Source organism: Ipomoea nil, unplaced genomic scaffold, assembly GCF_001879475.1.
Source record: "Ipomoea nil cultivar Tokyo-kokei standard unplaced genomic scaffold, Asagao_1.1 scaffold2494, whole genome shotgun sequence".
NCBI classification, from domain to species: domain Eukaryota; kingdom Viridiplantae; phylum Streptophyta; class Magnoliopsida; order Solanales; family Convolvulaceae; genus Ipomoea; species Ipomoea nil.
In genome coordinates this window covers 1,456,124-1,473,977 of record NW_017618922.1, presented here as the reverse complement: position 1 = coordinate 1,473,977, position 17,854 = coordinate 1,456,124, and the positions used below count along the sequence as shown (strand labels likewise).

The 17,854-nt window shown below is 35.2% G+C and overlaps 1 protein-coding gene and 1 pseudogene across 2 annotated transcripts; one reads left to right on the top strand and one right to left on the bottom strand.

The window, feature by feature from the left end:
- Positions 1-2,249: 2,249 nt before the first annotated feature.
- LOC109153505 lies at positions 2,250-9,685 on the top strand (annotated as a pseudogene).
- A 20-nt stretch (positions 9,686-9,705) lies between these two features.
- LOC109153545 (elongation factor 1-gamma 3-like) lies at positions 9,706-13,352 on the bottom strand. Of its 2 annotated transcripts, XM_019301407.1 has the most exons (8): positions 13,257-13,352; positions 12,450-12,500; positions 11,408-11,557; positions 11,273-11,333; positions 11,138-11,190; positions 10,938-11,039; positions 10,343-10,835; positions 9,706-10,247 (listed from the first exon to the last, which is right to left on the bottom strand). In XM_019301407.1, exons 2-8 carry the CDS (start codon positions 12,456-12,458, stop codon positions 9,844-9,846), a joined length of 1,272 nt encoding a protein of 423 aa, XP_019156952.1. In that variant the 5' UTR covers positions 12,459-12,500; positions 13,257-13,352; the 3' UTR covers positions 9,706-9,843. The 2 variants fall into 2 exon arrangements, with proteins under 2 accessions (XP_019156952.1, XP_019156953.1); XM_019301408.1 differs by lacking the exon at positions 13,257-13,352 and having other exon boundaries at positions 12,450-12,555.
- Positions 13,353-17,854: the final 4,502 nt, after the last annotated feature.

Genomic DNA, 17,854 nt, shown 5'->3' with positions numbered 1-17,854 from the left:
TATATATATATATATATATATATATATATATATATATATATATATATATATATATATATATATATATATATATATATATATATATATATATATATATATATTCATTTTTAATATATTGAAGTTCATTTTTTATGTAGTACATACTAAAAATAAACACATAATACACTAAAAATAAATTTTTAAATCAATAATTCATCTTACAATATGAACCATGGTTCACACTATAATAGGCAAGAGAAGCCCATAGGTGTGTTGCAAAACTTGCCATCCTTAAAAGCAAATTCTAATATTCGTTTGCAGAAAGCAAATGGAGTTTGGTCCCATCCATCAACCAAATTTCACTTCTCCACAAGCAATAATTTCATTCACCCAAATATGCCCTTGCCCTTCAATTCTAGCGTGATGAACATTTAGACCAAGCATGATGAATGCTTTAATTTCTTTGGACATAGATACAAAAACTGGTTTTAGCATGGCGAAACAAATAAAAGTCACTTTCATGTAGAAAATTGAGCTATAAAAAAAAAAAAAAAAAAAAAAAAAAAAAAAAAGATTTTAATGAGAGTGGGCTCAAGAGTCAAGATCAGAAGCTGGCTCTGGCTTGCTTGTACAAGTCAAAAATGGTTGCCAAAATTTCCAACTCAAAATGTTGAATCCACTTAACAAAATATTTGGGATAATGTAAATTACGGTAACTCAATGAATCAGCAGATAAATCAAATGTCGGTGTGTATAAAAGATTTGTCCACTTTAAACATAATCTACACACTGTTACTGCCTTCGAAATTCGAACATTGATCTCTTTTTTCAATTACTGTCTATCGAATCAGAACTGTACTTTTTAAATGGTTTTTAGAAAAGCTAATTTTAACATCTCTGTCTCAATAAATGGCGGCTTAGACAATATTAAATCATGAGAAATTCTACGAAAATGCATCATCAACTATTATAACTACAAATGGGTAGTGTTTTTGTAAATAAAAAAGGTAATTTTTATTTATAGTGTCATTATTAATTTATTATTAAATCACTTCTACATTTGATCTATAAATATTATTTTTATCATATATTTGGTCCCCAAATATCATTTTTGTTATATTTGATGTATAACTTTTTTTTTTTTTTTTTTGCCACCATTTAATCATTCTCACCAAATATCTTTGTAGAAAAACATAAATGTCTCACATTTAGTCATTCTCACAGCTTGAAGACCTTGGTACTTTTGAAGAGATAATGTATGGTCATGAAATGCAAATATGATGCATTCAACTTATTTTTACTAGATATTTTGTCTATATATATATATATATATATAACACTTGTACCAAATGTGACAAAAGTAATACTGATAGAATAAATATGAAAGTGACTTAATACTCATAAGACAAATACGAAAATAATTTAAATTAAAAAAAAAAACAATTTTACTTCATTATTTAAAAAAATTACACTATCTCTTTACAATAGGCGACATAGTGCGCTCGCAACACAATAATGAAAAGGCAAAGCTAATGAGTCTCCGACGGCAATGGATCGGAGATGGCAACATCCATCACATGACTCATCTTATATTTTCTCTACTCACTCCCACCCCTAACTCGCAACCAGTAGACTTTTTCAAAATACACTTCCGCCAAGGGTGCAGGTGCCCACTACGGGTACCAACAACTTATTATCTTATTAAAAAATTAAAATAATATTTAAACTTGGGTTGGGTGGGATTTTAGGCGTGCTTTGTACATAAAACTCGAATCCAACTCGACACACTGCGAGTTTAATTTTTTAATACCCACTCGTGACACACCACTCATTATCACTTAAAAAAACTCGATATATTCGGAGTGAATTCGGGTGGATATGTGCATGGCGGATTGAAATTTCAATCCTTACCCTCTAGTAATGACAAAAATATAAATCGTGGGCAAGAATATAAAAAGTGTCCCAAACATTATTCCATTAGATGAGAAATATCACTTAAGACTTGCTTCCAGCAGCACATTGAAAGTTTGGGTTTGAATTAGACTCTTTGTGCATTGTATAATTTGATGTTGATTTTTGAGGTCAAAATATAATCAAGTAAAATCGAAAAACTTAAGTTATATAAAAAGTAAAAAGTAAGAATATAAAAACGAATATAAAAAGTAAGAAAAAAAGTGCATGATAGAATGAAGTCCTAATTGTCTTTCTCTACACATCATCCCCATACCACCCCCACCCCCCACCATGAGCACTTGTGAATATTATTATGTATTTATGGCAATGGAAATAATCCCATCCACAATGCGCTCCGCACCCTGTTTGGTGACACTGAAAATCACAAGAATGTCTTCTCCCAACGTAACATTTCATCTTCTTCCCTTTTTCAAATCTCCCAGCTTGTTTTCTTCATAATAATCTTCTCTTCTCCCTTTGCCAATGCCGCCATTGATTTGAAGTACCCAGCAGTGTTCAACTTCGGCGATTCAAACTCCGACACCGGCAACCTTATCGCCGCCGGGATCGGCGACCCCCTCCTATCCCCAAATGGACAATCTTACTTCCACCAACCGTCGGGGAGGTTCTGTGATGGTCGCCTCATCATTGACTTTCTCAGTACGTAAAACTTCATCTATCTTCCTATGTTAATTCTGTAGACACAGGAAATTTGAGGTCGATAAATGGACTGGTTCATATGTTTGGGGTTTCGTTGGATGAAATTGGACCATTTGAATTAATTAAATTGTCCAATTCTCCGAATTAAATATAAAATTGAAGACTAATGGACTCGGATTATAAGGACGATCTGTATTTGGCCGGCAAGAAGATATTCAATTTAATTATTGAATTTAAATATGTGACAAGATATTCATATATTTAGATTAGTTAGTTATTTAATTTGAATATATGATAAGATATTCATATATTTAAATTAATTAATTATTTAATTTGAATATGTGATAAGGTTATGAACCTGAATACAATGGTGGGTAGATACATTGTGGATAAATGTTCATATTATCCTAAAAGAGTTAATACCCAAAATCGTCCTCGACTATAGTGGGTTTTCTCAATTTCGTCCTAAACGACTTTGGTGACCTAATATCGTCCCAGACTTTTGTGTTTCGCTCAATTTAGTCCCAGACTTTTGTGTTTTTGCTCAATTTAGTCCCTCATTTGTTATTCTGTCCATTTGGTGTTAAATAAATAGACAATTCAGTAATTTTAATATTGACATCTCTTTACTCATAGACATGTGAACTGCGAAATCCTTTTTTTTTTTTTTTTTTACGAATTACTCCCAAAATTATTCCTAAAACTGCGAATATAAAATTTGATTTGCAGGTCCGGGAGTAATTCTGGGTGTAATTCGTACAAGAAAGAGGAATTTCGCACTTCACAAGTTGAAAGTAAAGAGAGATCAATATTGACATTACTGAATTGTCCCTTTATTTAACACCAATTTGACAAAATAACAAATGAAGGACTAAATTGAGCGAAACATAAAAGTCTGGAATATTAGGTCACCAAAGTCGTTTAGGACGAAATTGAGAAAAACCACTATAGTCGAGGACGATTTTGGGTATTAACTCTATCCTAAAATGTTAATTGATAATATAAGGATAATATTGAAGAGTTTGGGTTCTAGTGAAAGTCTTCCATATTCTCCCCTATAAATAGAGCCCTCATTTCACATCCCAACACACTTGAAGAGTTGAAGAGAAGCTCTGGATTGAAGATCAAACCAAGCTAAAGGATTGAAGTTCAAATTCCAAGAAATCAAGCCAAGCTAAAGGAAGATCAAATCAAGCATCCAAGAAATCAAGTCAAGCTAGAGTGGATTGAAGATCAAATATTTCAACCATTCAAGCTAAGCTAAAGTGGACTGAAAATCAAGCTAATTAAAGACCGGAGGCCCTTCAACGAAAATTAAACAACAAAGCCCTTCATTGAAGAACAAGCGGCGTTCCGGAGGCCCTTCAGCCAAAATTTTCAAATCAAGTAAACCAAGTGAAGAATCAGAGGACTTCTTGATAGAGATCTTGTACCTGCGCAATTTGAAATTTGAATATATATACCTGTACAACTTTTCTTGTTTACAAATTCATAGGAAAATTGTAAATTATGCCTTTTCATAATGTGTCAATTATCTATATCACTTTTTTATTATTAATGGTGTAAATATTGCATTTTAATTTTTAAAACGGTACATATAGCCCCTTATGTACTGTATTTGAGGAAAATTGAAAGGCAACATTTACACTACGGAAGAGGCAATATATCTACGGTTTGAAAAATTTAGGGACATCATTTACACCACTAATAATTCAGAAGTGACATGGATAATTGACATATTATGGGGGGACATAAATTACCATTTTTACTTAATTCATCATTAGAAACTAACATGCATGCTACTTCTTAACTACGTGCATCCTTATTACTTGCTCCAGAATTTAGTTCAAAAGTTGGTTAACGTTATTGAACCTAGCTACTTATATAGCGTTTGGTTCATAGCTAGAATATATTGATTAAGTCTATTTATTTTAGGGAAAATGTTCAAATAGGCCCTCGAACTTTAGCTTAAAAGTCAATTAAGTTTCTAAACTTTTTAAAGGTTTAATTACACCCATCAACAATTCATTTAGGTGCAATGAAGCCTAAAAACAAGTTAATGACCTGCTATCACAGGTCATTAAGGTTCAGGTCACTTTTCGGCGAATTTTCCGACAAAAAAAGGGTGACCCGCAACCGACCCAGATTTGGCGAAAATTTCGCGGGTCACTTCTTTTGTCGAAAATTTCGCCGGTCACTTTTTTTCTTTTTGCCGGAAAATTCGCCGGAAGGTGACCTGAACCCTAATGACCTTAATAGCAGGTTATTAATTTGCTTTTGGGCTTCATTGCACTTAAATGAATTGTTGATGGGTGTAATTGCACCTTTAAAATGTTTAGAGGCCTAATTGACTTTTAAGCTAAAGTTCGATGGCCTATTTGACCATTTTCCCTTTATTTTATTGCATAATAAATTTTTTTTATTTTTATTTTTATTTTATTTTATTTTATTTTTTTTTGTGGAATTGGCTATTCCGGAATAGTACGTCACTTCCAAGGCCGTCAATGTCATGGTAGCTGATAGTCAAAAATGTAAAGTTTTATATTGAAAACTTCATCTGAGTTCTAACTATTTTAAAGATATGCAAAATTATTGTTTCTCAGTATTTTTGTTATGTATTCAAAATACTAAAAGTCTGTACAAGAATATATATATTCAAGATAAATATAAACTACGAATACAACACAACTATAGAAATATAATGCAACTGGGACTATAGAGTCCTAATATTTTTTACCAAAGTCAAAATAAAATACCCTTATGTATTATGCACACATTTCAAAATCCACTGTATCCAACCCATTCCATTAATTCGCTATATATTTAGTATACACCATAAGCCTAGTAGCCCACTATTGAGTGTTTTACGGCAGTCAGTGTTGTAAAAATCGCACCTAGGCGCTAGGTAGTCGGCTTCCTAAACGCTCTAGGCGTCTGCCTAAACCTTGACAGCAGCTATAGTCCAAATCTAAAATTATAATTCAATTTTAATACTTAGCATAGGATTTTGTATCTCTTTCTCAATTGTCATTATTTCCGATATTATGCCTTCTCTGTTCTTCAAGTCAAATTTATTTTTCGTCACGGTGTCACAATCACGGGTTTAACATTGCGTTAAAGATAAATGAAGATTTGTAATTTAAATTTGCTTGAATTTTAAATTAATTATTTGTATTTTAAAATTGCATAGTTATTTTTTTTTTTTAAATGGGATGCTTGAAAATTTATGGTTTTAATTTTTGAATACTTGAAATCTTGTATTACGGAGTATACTTTTTTTTTTTTTTTTTTTTAAAAAAAAAAAAAAAACTTAAATTTCATTATCCTATTTGCATCCAATCCGTCAAATCCGCTATTAACTGATCAGATTGATTGGATCCGCACCCCTAACGGACGTTGATGCCAATGAGATTTTTCAAATCCACTTTTAGTGGATTGAATGCGAATTTGCTATTAACTTAATTTTTTTGATTATTAAATATGTTTTTACATTTTTTGGAAAAGATGATGGATCATAAACCAATAAAATTTTACAACCTTTTTAATATATACTTCCTAGTTCCTCCGTCCCAAGATAGATTCACTAATAATTGTGTTTGACACAATTTTATCCAATACGCAAATTTGTTAAATTACGAGTAAATTATGAATTATTCGTAACACGTAATCATAAATCGTGATCATAATTTATTTATAATCATAAATTTTAGTATATATGTTACACAGTGAAAGGTATTGGGCATGGGATCCCATTTCTGAACCCCTATTTGGACTCCATTGGAGGGCCAAGCTTCAAAAAGGGCTATACTTCCAACTCCCTCCTCTATCAGCCCATTTTCCTTGGGAGTTCAGGTTGCCCAGTTTCTAGAGTTCAAGGCCCGAGCTCTCGATGTTCTAGCCAAATGTAAGTTGTTACTAATTTACGAAAAAATTATACTTTTTGTCTTTCAATTATAACGATATATATAGTCAATCTTGCTTCCTATTCATTATTATTGTACATTTAGTTGTCAATGCAAATGTGTTTCTGTTGTGAAAGTTGTGTTGTTTGGTCTTTGATTAATGAGGATGTCAAAATAATAATTACCGCAATATAATTGAGGAGATTAAACCCTGTTTGGTAACACAGTTAGCTTATCAGTCAATTTTGATTTATTTAACCACTATCAGTTGTTTAACTAGGTTAAACAATCAATATGAGTGTTTGATTAATTAATATAGCTTTTTTTATAACAATGTATTGCTCCAAAATGCTAAAATTTAAAAAGATGTTCAAAGTAGTTTTTTCAATCAGCTTTTTGAAAAAGTCATTTTGTATGTAATCAGCTAATTAATTTACCAAACACTTTTCTACAATCAGCTAATGATATCAAATAGTCAAACTCACTAACCCAATCAGCTAACAGCTATTTACCAAATGCTCCCTTTAAATGTTTGATTTGGTTCTTGATATTGTAGTATGGTTTTAGTTTAATCTTTAGGGCTACATTATATTACTTATGTCCAAATCATTCAAATATTTTCAATGTTTAATACATTATATTTCATCCAAATTATTTCTATGGAGATTTTCATTTTCATTTGAGTTTTAATCTGTGTGTGCAGCAAAGAAAATGAAAAAATATGTGCCTGCCAAAGATTTCTTTGAGAAAGGTCTATACACATTTGATATGGGACAGAATGATCTTGCCATTGCCTTTTATTCCAAGACATTAGATCAGATTCTTGCTTCAATCCCTGCAATTCTAAGGGGATATGAAGATGGAATTCAGGTAAATAAGTCGTGTTATATATTATAGTGAAAGTATCCATTCATTCATAGTTTCTGTTTTGTTTAGTTATTTTAGTTGTTGACAATGCAAATTGTAAAATTAATTAGCTCATAATGCAGTCAAATGTATATGGTTTTGGTCCCTCTAGTAACTTTTGCTATTACCTATCTTTTGTTTGTATTTAGCCTGTAACATTGTACAATATGAGACGTGATCAATGACAATATAATATAACATGGTATAAGGTGTCAAAATCAAATGGTAGGTGACAACAAAAGTTAAGAGGGACCAGAATTGCACATATTTGCCTATTTGGCCACACATTGAAATTGATTTTACAATTGTCACAATCCCAACCAAGTTGGTCAGATTATTGGTTTAGAAGTCCAAGTTCGACTCCTAGTGAGAGCGGCCTATTGGGCTTCTTGGTTTGATCCAGTCAATTATGAACAACCTAGGTTGGTTTACCTCCTTATTTTTCTTTGCTAGTTAGGATCATAAGGTCAGGCTTACCTCCTTATGTTCCTTTGCCAATTAGGATCACAAGGTCAGGCTTACCTCCTTATGTTCCGTTGCCAATTAAGATCACAAGGTCAGGCTTATGTTCCGTTGCCAGTTAGGATCACAAGGTCAGGCTTACCTCCTTATGTTCCGTTGCCAGTTAAGATCACAAGGTCAGACTTACCTAATGCACACCATCGAGTAGAGGCTGCAAATTTCTCTCCATACACACACACACAAAACTACTAAACATATGTAACTAAAATACTAAGAATACACTTTTGCATGTATTAGAACTCCTTAAAAGACTAATTTCTTTTATCTTAGGAATTATATGAGGAAGGGGCAAGAAATTTTTGGGTCCACAACACAGGTCCTCTGGGATGCTTAGCACAAAACATTGCAAAATTTGGGAGTGATCCATCAAAGGTGGATGGGTTAGGATGTGTGAGAGCACACAATGAGGCTGCCAATCTCTTCAACCTGCAGCTCCATTCTCTTTGCAACAAGTTGCAAGCCCAATACTCAGATGCAAATATAATATATGTTGACATCTTCACCATCAAGTCTAATCTCATTGCCAAATATTCCACAAATGGTCAGTGTTCCTACCTCTATCTATCTTTCCATGATTACAACTTTACAAGTAGTGTCCCCACCACCATTAGGTTATACTTAATTCTTGAACTGACCAACTTGATTGGTGTGGGTGGCCATGCTCATCCATTAAGAGAAGTCGATTTCAAAGCACCCTCTTGTATAGAAAAATTAATATGGCTAGCACCTGCTCTTAAAAAAGGCTACCAAATCAATTGGACTGGTGGCCTTTACTAAAGAAGGAGACCATACTTGGTCGCTTTCTTGATCTGAAGAAGGCGACACGCAATTGATTGCCGATGGTGAATTTCATCTCTAGAACTTCATTAACTGGTTATTCCAAGTGGATAACTGGTTATTAGGTTCAAATGCACCAAAATGACAAGTTAGAGTGTTTAACTACAATTTTCAAAAGTCGACAGGCCTGTGTAAAGTTCAAGGGCCTATTTGACCTTTTTCTCTATATTCAAGAACATTCATAATTTTTTTTTTTGACTCTATTACAAGGTAGTATCTATTCTATACTTCTTTCTCAATCTGCAGTCCAAAGAGTCAATACCTCACCACCGGGGTTCGATCTTGTGACCTTCCCTCAATGGGAGTCACAAGGTGTCACTTGAGCACAAGGTGCTTGGCAAAAAAAAAAAAAAAAAAGAAGATTCATAATTTAGATCACAAACTTATTACACCCACCACTCAGACCATTAAAGTCTTTGGCATTAGGTTATAGGGGTGTTTCTTTATAATCCTTGACTATTGTTGAATAGTTAAAACACAAAAGTGCATCATCCTGATATTGCAGGATTTGAACAGCCATTAATGGCATGCTGTGGGTAGCATGGGTGAGACAAAGGTTTTGAATGGTACAACAGTCACAGCCACAGGGTGCAATAACAGCAGTGCATATATAAACTGGGATGGAATTCACTACACAGAGGCAGCAAATCAGTATGTTGCAGACCAAATTATGACAGGAAAATACTCAGATCCACCTTTGGCTGGCAGGATGACATTCCCCCTTCCAACTCAACTTCTAATATAATCATTGTTTCATTTTCTCATTTTCGGTTTACTAATAAAATTAAAGGAGTTTAATTAATATATGCTGGCTTCAGATGTATGTCAGACATCAAACCCACAGCCAAATGTAATAACTAATGCACGATTTGACTCTTCTACTACTACTAAGACATAAGAATTTCAATATTCAAACTATTTGCATATACGTCAAGAAAAAAGCATATTGTCATGAACTTGCTTTTACTGCTTGTATAATAGATCAAAGTCAAAAACATAAATTTGAATCACAGAGCAGTAATTGTTTGGGGTGAAAGAAATCACATTATAAATGAAGAAGGAAATAGTAACTTGCAGGACAAAATTAAGTAGCACTAGAAACTAGAGATAAGGGGAAACACTTAGCATCCAAAAGATCCTCACCTTCAAAAGGCTCGTGGTCCACAATCATCTGGTTGACACGCTCTTTCTGAGCTTCATCGTTGATGTCTGCTTCCCTCCACTCATACAGCTCCATGTCATAGACTTCATCCATAATGAACTTTGGAATTTCTTTGCCACGGAAGAGCCACAACCCCTTCACCTTGAAGGGAGGCTGTGAACCAATCACCAACATTTTGCCAAATGCATACTTGCGTGCCAGATCCATTCTCTGAAGAAAACCGCTCACCTTGTTCGATGTTACAAAAGAAACAGTGTTCTCATCATTGTACTTGTAATCACAGAACCAGAGTGAGTACCCCTCGGGATCATACATATCCCAAAAACCTGTTGAACCAATTAATAAGATAAATAATAAGCTTCATATTTTACAAGAATGTAATAAGGTATACAGATAGGTACAGAAAGGAACACGTGAATACCTTTGATGGCAAATTCCTGGAAGTTGGTCTTAGTGTTTGAGTAGAGCCTCTTCCATTCATCTAGAATCATCTTACTGGGAGGCAAAAGATCAAGAGGATTCTTTGGCTTGGGCTTTGGTGCTTCTTCCTCTTCTCCTACCTCAGATTTTGGCTCTTCTTTCTTTGGTGGTTCCTCCCTCTGGGGTGTTGCAGGTTCTTTTGGCTGTGCTGGCTTCTTGGATGTAGGAGCTGGAACTGATTCTGCCTGTTTAATTTCTCCCAATATCTTGCTGAAATTTGGCTGATTAACCATAGTCCAGAAATATCTCTCCACATGAGGGAATTCCTTAGTAAAGCTCTTAGTCAAGATCATCTTAAATCCAATGCTAAGATTGCAGGTCATAATAATGTCAGCCAGTGTGATGGAGTGTCCAACCAAGAAGGTGTTAGAGGCAAGGTGCAGGTTCAAGGCATCCAATGCTCTCTTAAGTGTGGCGATTGCAACTTCTTCAGCCTGTTTGGGCAATGTTAACCGAAAGTTATTGAGCAATTATCATCGCTCTGTAGTCAGCAATCCCAAGGTGCATAAGGATCAAAGAGAAGCAAATTCACATACCGGAGGCAAATATACACCGTAGCCAAATCGAGGATACAACCACCTGCCAATATTACCATCAACCTCCGTAGCCGAGAAATCATTCCATTGTTCAACATGGCCCTTTACAGGTGATGATCAACAAACAGTTGGCACATTTCAACAAAGCAAAATAAGTAATGTGCTGAACTTAATTAAATTGAAATTAAAAGATAACTTACATATTCAATCAATGAAGAGCCAAAAAGTGGACTGTCAGGCTTCACTTTAGCAACTAGAAGAATCAACACAAGTAAAATCAGAATAGAACATTGCTGGAAGGATCAGATTAAATGGAAATAAAACAAAATTCTCACCATATCGTGCAATTGCATTGCTCTCAAACACAGACCCATCAGGTGTTTCAAGCACAGGAACCTACACAAATGTCCGCAAAAAACATTATAAAAAGTGTGAATGAAAATTCATTTTTCCAACAGGGGATGTACTACCTTTCCAAATGGACTAATCTTAAGAAACTCGGGAGTCTTGTTTGATACACCCATCTGAAAGTCCTTCACCAGTTCAATCTTTATACCATTGTATTCTGCAGCAATGAGAGCCTTGCAAGCGTTTTTGTTCGTACTGGAGGAATGAAGAATCTATCATGCAGGAAAAAGAGTTAGTGTGTTATGAATGATAGAACTTGCATATAATGAATACCAACCAAAGGTTAATGCATGTATCACTGAACAAATTCATATGCAGTTAAGTTGATAAACTATTGCTGTTATCAACTTAAGAGCTCTACTTTGTATATACTATATAGTCCACAAAACATGCTACTTTTAACATGAAAAAAAAATGCCCACAACAAATCATCAATAAATCAATAGTTTTTTTTAATGCTCATGTCTTTCAAGCATAAAATTATGTAAGCAACAAAAATATTCATTTGAAGCCTTGAAGGGAAAATTTGCTCTCCAAAAAATCCTAAATATAAAATATACAAATTTAGAAAAAGAAAAATAATAAAGTTACTATGGCACTGCATTCTCCCATTCCTGAACACACAAAATTGAGCCACTGCCCATTTTACAGCAGGAGAGTCCATACACACTCCACTGTAAAAAACCAGAAAAAAACAAAGCATGCACACACATAAAACTAGCATCGTGTATGGAAAGAACAAGTGCAGCATCTGATCAAGAAATACAAGACACTCATAAAAGAAAATTTACAAAAATACAGATTACAGCATTTCTCATAACCAGATTAAAAAAAAAAAAAAAAAAAAATGTAGCCCCCCAAGTTTAAGGTATAATGATCAACAATTCAATGCATCTTCTTGAAGCAAATGTACAAAGCATTAAAAATTTAGGTTCTAGACATGAAAACATCAGCAAAAGGGATCATCTTTTAGTCAAAGGCAGCAAGCTATATATATAATTTTCCAGCAAAACGCAACATTATCAACAAATTAGCAAACGGATAGCACCCAAAACTGCTACTGATCAAGAATCAAGTATAAAAGAGAAGATCTTAAGGATTCACCAGAGCCATGGCTTCGGTGTAGACACTTCAATGAATAATCACCGCAGAAACCTGACCCAAGAAAACAAACAAATCACCGATAATCATCAGGAGAATATAAATTCAAAAGATATGTATATAGAGAGATATTTCGGCATAACGCCAAATTATTTGGCGTTAATGAACGCTGCGCCATATTTGGCGCGGCACTGTGGCAAATATGGGAGGGGATGCCAAATTACATTCTTACCCTTATTTCCTTTTTTTTAATTCCAAATGTATCCTTATTTGTTTTATATATAATTTTTTATTTTGTTAAATACTTATATTTAAAGTTTGTATTATTAAATATAAATTATACGATTTGAAAGATTTCATTGAGACGATCAAAACAAGATTAATATTGAATATATATTAATTAAAATTTCAAATACATTAAACATAACTAAAATATAGTAATAAAAATTAAATTTTATGCTATATTATTATTGTGGAATAAATTAAATTTTTAAAAATATTGTTAAATTTGATTTTTTAAAATAATTAATGTTATAAAAAAATTAATGTTAATAAAATTTTTTATTTACATCACAAGTTATATTTTATATTAAACAAATTAAGTTCGAACTAAATTATATTAAACAAATTAAATTCGAACTAATAATTGAGAAATCAAATTATTTTAGTGTATAAATTTGGTGTTTTGATATAAATGGGTTGGAAATTGAATAAAATTTAGTGTGAAAATATTCCTTCTGATGTAACATTTGGTGAAGAAATTTGGTGTTTTGGTGTGAATTGGGTTGGAGATGCTCTTAGTAGTGAAACCTGGGTTTGGCTCCGGAGAAAGTGGTGGAGGTTTAGGGTTTCTGTTGATTGTGATCAACGATCAAATACGTGGGAATGTGGTATGACAATCGTTACATAGATACCTTTTTGGATACCCGAAATGTAATAGGATTATATCGGGTCCGGGCCAAACGAGAAAGGTTAGTTCAATTTAACCATTTTATTTTATGCAACATGTGAATAGAAAATGACACATACTTGACAGTTGACACATATCTCAAACAAAATAAATAAATAAATTTTTGATTTACCAAAAAAAAAATTGTACCCGTTACATAAAAGTAAATTTTGAGTAAAGTTCGCCTTTTGACTATAACATGCGTAAAATAAAATAAAATAAATTTAATTCTTTTTTTTTTTTGACAAGAAAAATAAATTTAATTATATTCTTAAATAGTCATTCAATTAATTTTTTAGAAAAAATCACAATTTTGATCTCTAGTTATTCTTGAATTGTTAATGTGGTTTCTGTCTTTTAATTCTTTTCGAAATATAATCCTCCAATTATCTCAAAAGTTGTAATTTGATCGTTGGTGTTATATACTTTTACTGCTGGAAATCAGCTAGACCTAACAATTAATCAATTATGGACACGACCCGTTAACACGACACGAAATCGGACACGAAAATAACGGGTTAGTGTTTAACCTTAACGTGTTTCGTGTCGTTAACGGGTTGACCGGTTAAGGACCCGTTAGGTTTCGTGTCTTACCGGATCAACCCTTTAAACCTGTTAAGAACCCGTTTAACCCGTAAATATTATCGAGTTAACCAGTTTATATGAACCCGTTTACACAAACATGTTTATAACCTGTTAAAAACTATTGTCATGAATGAGATTACAAAAGATATCATGAACATGACTAACGATGAATTTACTACATTAGGTCAATATCTTACACCAATTATTCATGTTCAATAATTTGAAATTTGAATTTTTATTATGTTCAATTTTATTCTAAAACTAGTATGGACTACTTCTTTAATTATGATTGTTGAACGTTATTTTATCATTTTTATGAATGTTATAAATTGAATATTTTAGTAGTTTGTTTGATGGGTTGAATTGTAGATTTTACTTCTTTTTAATATAACTTAACTTTAAATTTTAGTTTTTTAATATATTAATAGGTCTAGCGGGTTTTAACGGGTTTCGTGTCATATCGTGTCGACACGAACCAAAACTTGTTAACAAAACGTGTCTATATGGGTTCCGATGTGGTTGGTTGTCTCAAGTGCGGTTGTGGGGTGAGATGAGAGTCATTGATCTTGTCAAGATCAACGTCCAGGATTAACAAGAATTAAAAAAAATGCAATGGCAATTTGGTCTTTTTGCATCTAGGTCAAATTTAAGGTGTGTGATTTTCCTTCTTAAGGTGCGTGGTTTTTGTGTGCTTAAGGTGTGTGGTTTTTGTGTTGTGTGTTTAAGGTGCGTTAGTTATTATAAACTTAAGTGTGTCTGTCTAAAGCTTTAGGTGCGTGGTTTTCATTTTTAAGGTGTGTGGTTTGTGTGCTTAAGGTGTGTTAGTTGTTGAAACTTAAGGTGTGTTGGTTTAAAGCTTTAGGTGCGTGGTTTTCCTTCTTAAGGTTCGTGATTTTTGTGCTTAAGATGCATCAGTTGTTAGAAACTTAAGTGTTGGTCTAAAGTTTTGGGTGCATGGTTTTTCCTTTTTAAAGTGCGTCATTTTCCTTTTTAAGGTACATGATTTGTGTGCTTAAGGTGCGTCAATTGTTGAAACTTAAGGTGTGTCGGTCTAAAGCTTTAGGTGCATGGTTTTTGTTCCTAAGGTGCCTTGTTTTCCCTCCTTAAGATGCATCAGTCTAAAGTTTTAGATGCGTGAGTTTCCTTCTTAAGGTGCTTTGTTTTCCTTCTTAAGAAAAAAATAAAATAAAATGAATTTTTATTAATTTTATAAACAATTTCATGAATTCCTTGCTCAGATGAGAGCATTAATGGATGACGCACGTTAATTTTTTAAATTTTCATTGATTTGAGTCGTTGGTCTAGATTTGATCAATGATTCAAATCTGACCCCATTTTTTATATGGGAGCAAATATGGGTCTTTGGAATCTTGAGATCAATGGTATATATAAAAAGGTGTGTGTGTGTGTGTTTTTTTTTTTTTTTTTTTTTTCATTTGTTGACTGATGAATTGGGTAGATTAATTAAGGTAGGGGTATTTTAGGGATTTGGATAGTAAATGTCGTCCACATTTTAGGGGATTATTTAATGATTTGATTTCTTAGATAGGTTTAGGATTAATTAGCGGTTAGCATTAGCGGATTATATTAGTGAATTTAACCAGCGAATTATATCAACGGTTGGTAAAAAGATATTTGAAAAAATTAGTTGTTTAGATTAATATGTAAAATGACCTAAAGGTATACATATATTTAATAATAATAATAATAATAATAATAATAATAATAATAATAATAATAATAATAACAACAACAACAACAACAACAATAATAATAATAATAATTGTTTTAAAAAAATAAAATTAAGCAATCATATTAACTACTTGGGGGATTTATTGACAAAAAGAGTATTCAAATCACACAACAAATTAAAGTGGAAAACTATCTCGTAATGTCCTTGTTTGACAATCAACAATTAGCTCTTCAATATTAGTATATATTTAATATTTTATGCCCTAATTTTTATTTTCTCTCCCTTATGTCCCGTATTTGGTTTCAACCATACCTATACAATTATTTTATTAACAATTTGATAGTGCTAAATGCCATGTAAGCAGTAAATAACACAAGTCCGACCAAGTAAAGCAAGTAAATCTTTATTGATCGAGTGGAAGGTCCTAAGTACAATCTAAATGACTGCTCGGGTACCGACTGAATGGGGTCGGGATGCTCTGATAACAGTCTATCGATCGTCCGAAAGATCTTCTCACTGTCGCAATGGGGGGTATTTATAGGCGCGGCGCCGTAGACATAATCCGGGCTTTCCGGCCAGTCCGACACGTGGCGAGGCACGTGTCGTCCCCCCCGTTGCCCCGCTGTCCCTGCCAAGGGCCGACGCGTGTCTCTCCTCGTCTTCTGTTCAAGGTTCCTCGGTCGGGAACTGAACATGCCGATCGGGCAAGGACCGATCGGGAACCGGCCGGGTTTCTCCTAAGAACCCCGATCCATGATCTGTAAAAATAGGAGGAAAGAGGTGAAGCTGCCCCGGTCGGGTAGAGTCCAGGCCGGTCGGGATATCCCTATCAAGAGCCCCCCCAGCCCGAGCCTTTTCGACCGTTCGGGAGAAAACGGGTCGGGGTGAAGAAGCCCAATCGTCGACCGTCAAACCGACCGGACAGCTGTCATTCCTTCCCCTGCCACGTGTCGACGACTGCGGGCCTCGGCGACTGGAACGGCCGCCTCGGAGTCAGCGCTAGTCGTGTCACGCAAGTTGGCCCGTTTCCTGCCTAAACCTTCTCCTATAAATAGGCCCTTGGGGCCTTCATTTGAACTTTCACCAATCTTCTGAAGCAGTCGGTACCCTCAGAGAGTCCCGAGCAGATCGATCGTGTGAACCAGTCGAGCAAAGCATTTTCAAGCCTTCTCAACAAAGTATCTTCAGCCGGTAAGCGTTCTAGGCCTTAACTTTTTCGCTTCATGCTCTAAGTTCATAGGGTCGGTAGGTTATAACTAACTAACCCCTAACATCCCGAATCTAACACTGACCCCGACCGACCTTTAGGTAGATCGACCATGTCAGATTCAGATAGTCAGAATGTCTCGGTCGCCAACTACGACGAGGAAGTCGAGCAGCTTAGCGAGGAGGAGATAGACATCATGTCTTACTCGCCCGAGGTCACTCAACGACCGGGCAAAGCTCCCGAGCGATCTGCCGATCAGCGGCAATCTTCGAGCTCGTCCGGAACATCGGGGTCCGGCTCGAGCGGGTCGGGAAGCACAGACGGAGAAGAGGAGGAGACCTCGACGAGCGGGCGAGGGTCCCCGACCGCGGGCGTTAGGGAAACGCCAACCGGGGTGATTGGGGATCACCCGAAGACCGTCCCTCGGGGGGACGATCAAGAAAACGTCCCCGAGCAGCCCGAGGAGGAGGCGGCCGAGCCGGCCGCACGGGTGGACGACGGGTTTGAGTTTCTGAACAGTGAAAGCGTCGCCCAGCAGATGAGCGAGCTAACCGTTGGGGAGGCGGCGCGGATCAAGGAAAGACTCAACGGTCGGGTAAAATTCGACACGAGTTGTCGGCTCGGGAACGTTATTGACCGGCACCAGGGCAAATGGATCGGGATGCACTACGACTCTCTGATGGCCCCGATCCTCTTCCCGTTCCCGGCTCTACTGACCGCCTTCTTGGGCTACTACCAGGTCATGCCGGCCCAGATTTGCCCGAACTCGCATCGCATCATCGCCTGTTTCCCGCAGATTTGCGCTCGGCACCAGGTGGCCTGCACGATGGAGCTCTTCAACTTCATTTACCAAGTGAAGACCCTCTCGGGCAACTACGGAGGTGGGTTTCTGATGGTGCAGTCCCGGGAAGGAATGTGCTCGATCGAGAGCCTACCCGGGAATAATAAAGGATGGAAGAAGAGGATCTTCTCGG

What these genes read in the sequence shown, in the direction of transcription:
- LOC109153545 (XM_019301407.1), bottom strand. An exon ending in AGATTAGTCCATTTGGAAAG is followed by an intron (nt 11,334 to 11,407) that starts GTAGTACATCCC and finishes ACATTTGTGTAG; the next exon opens with GTTCCTGTGCTTGAAACACC. An exon ending in GCTCTTCATTGATTGAATAT is followed by an intron (nt 11,040 to 11,137) that starts GTAAGTTATCTT and finishes TCACCTGTAAAG; the next exon opens with GGCCATGTTGAACAATGGAA.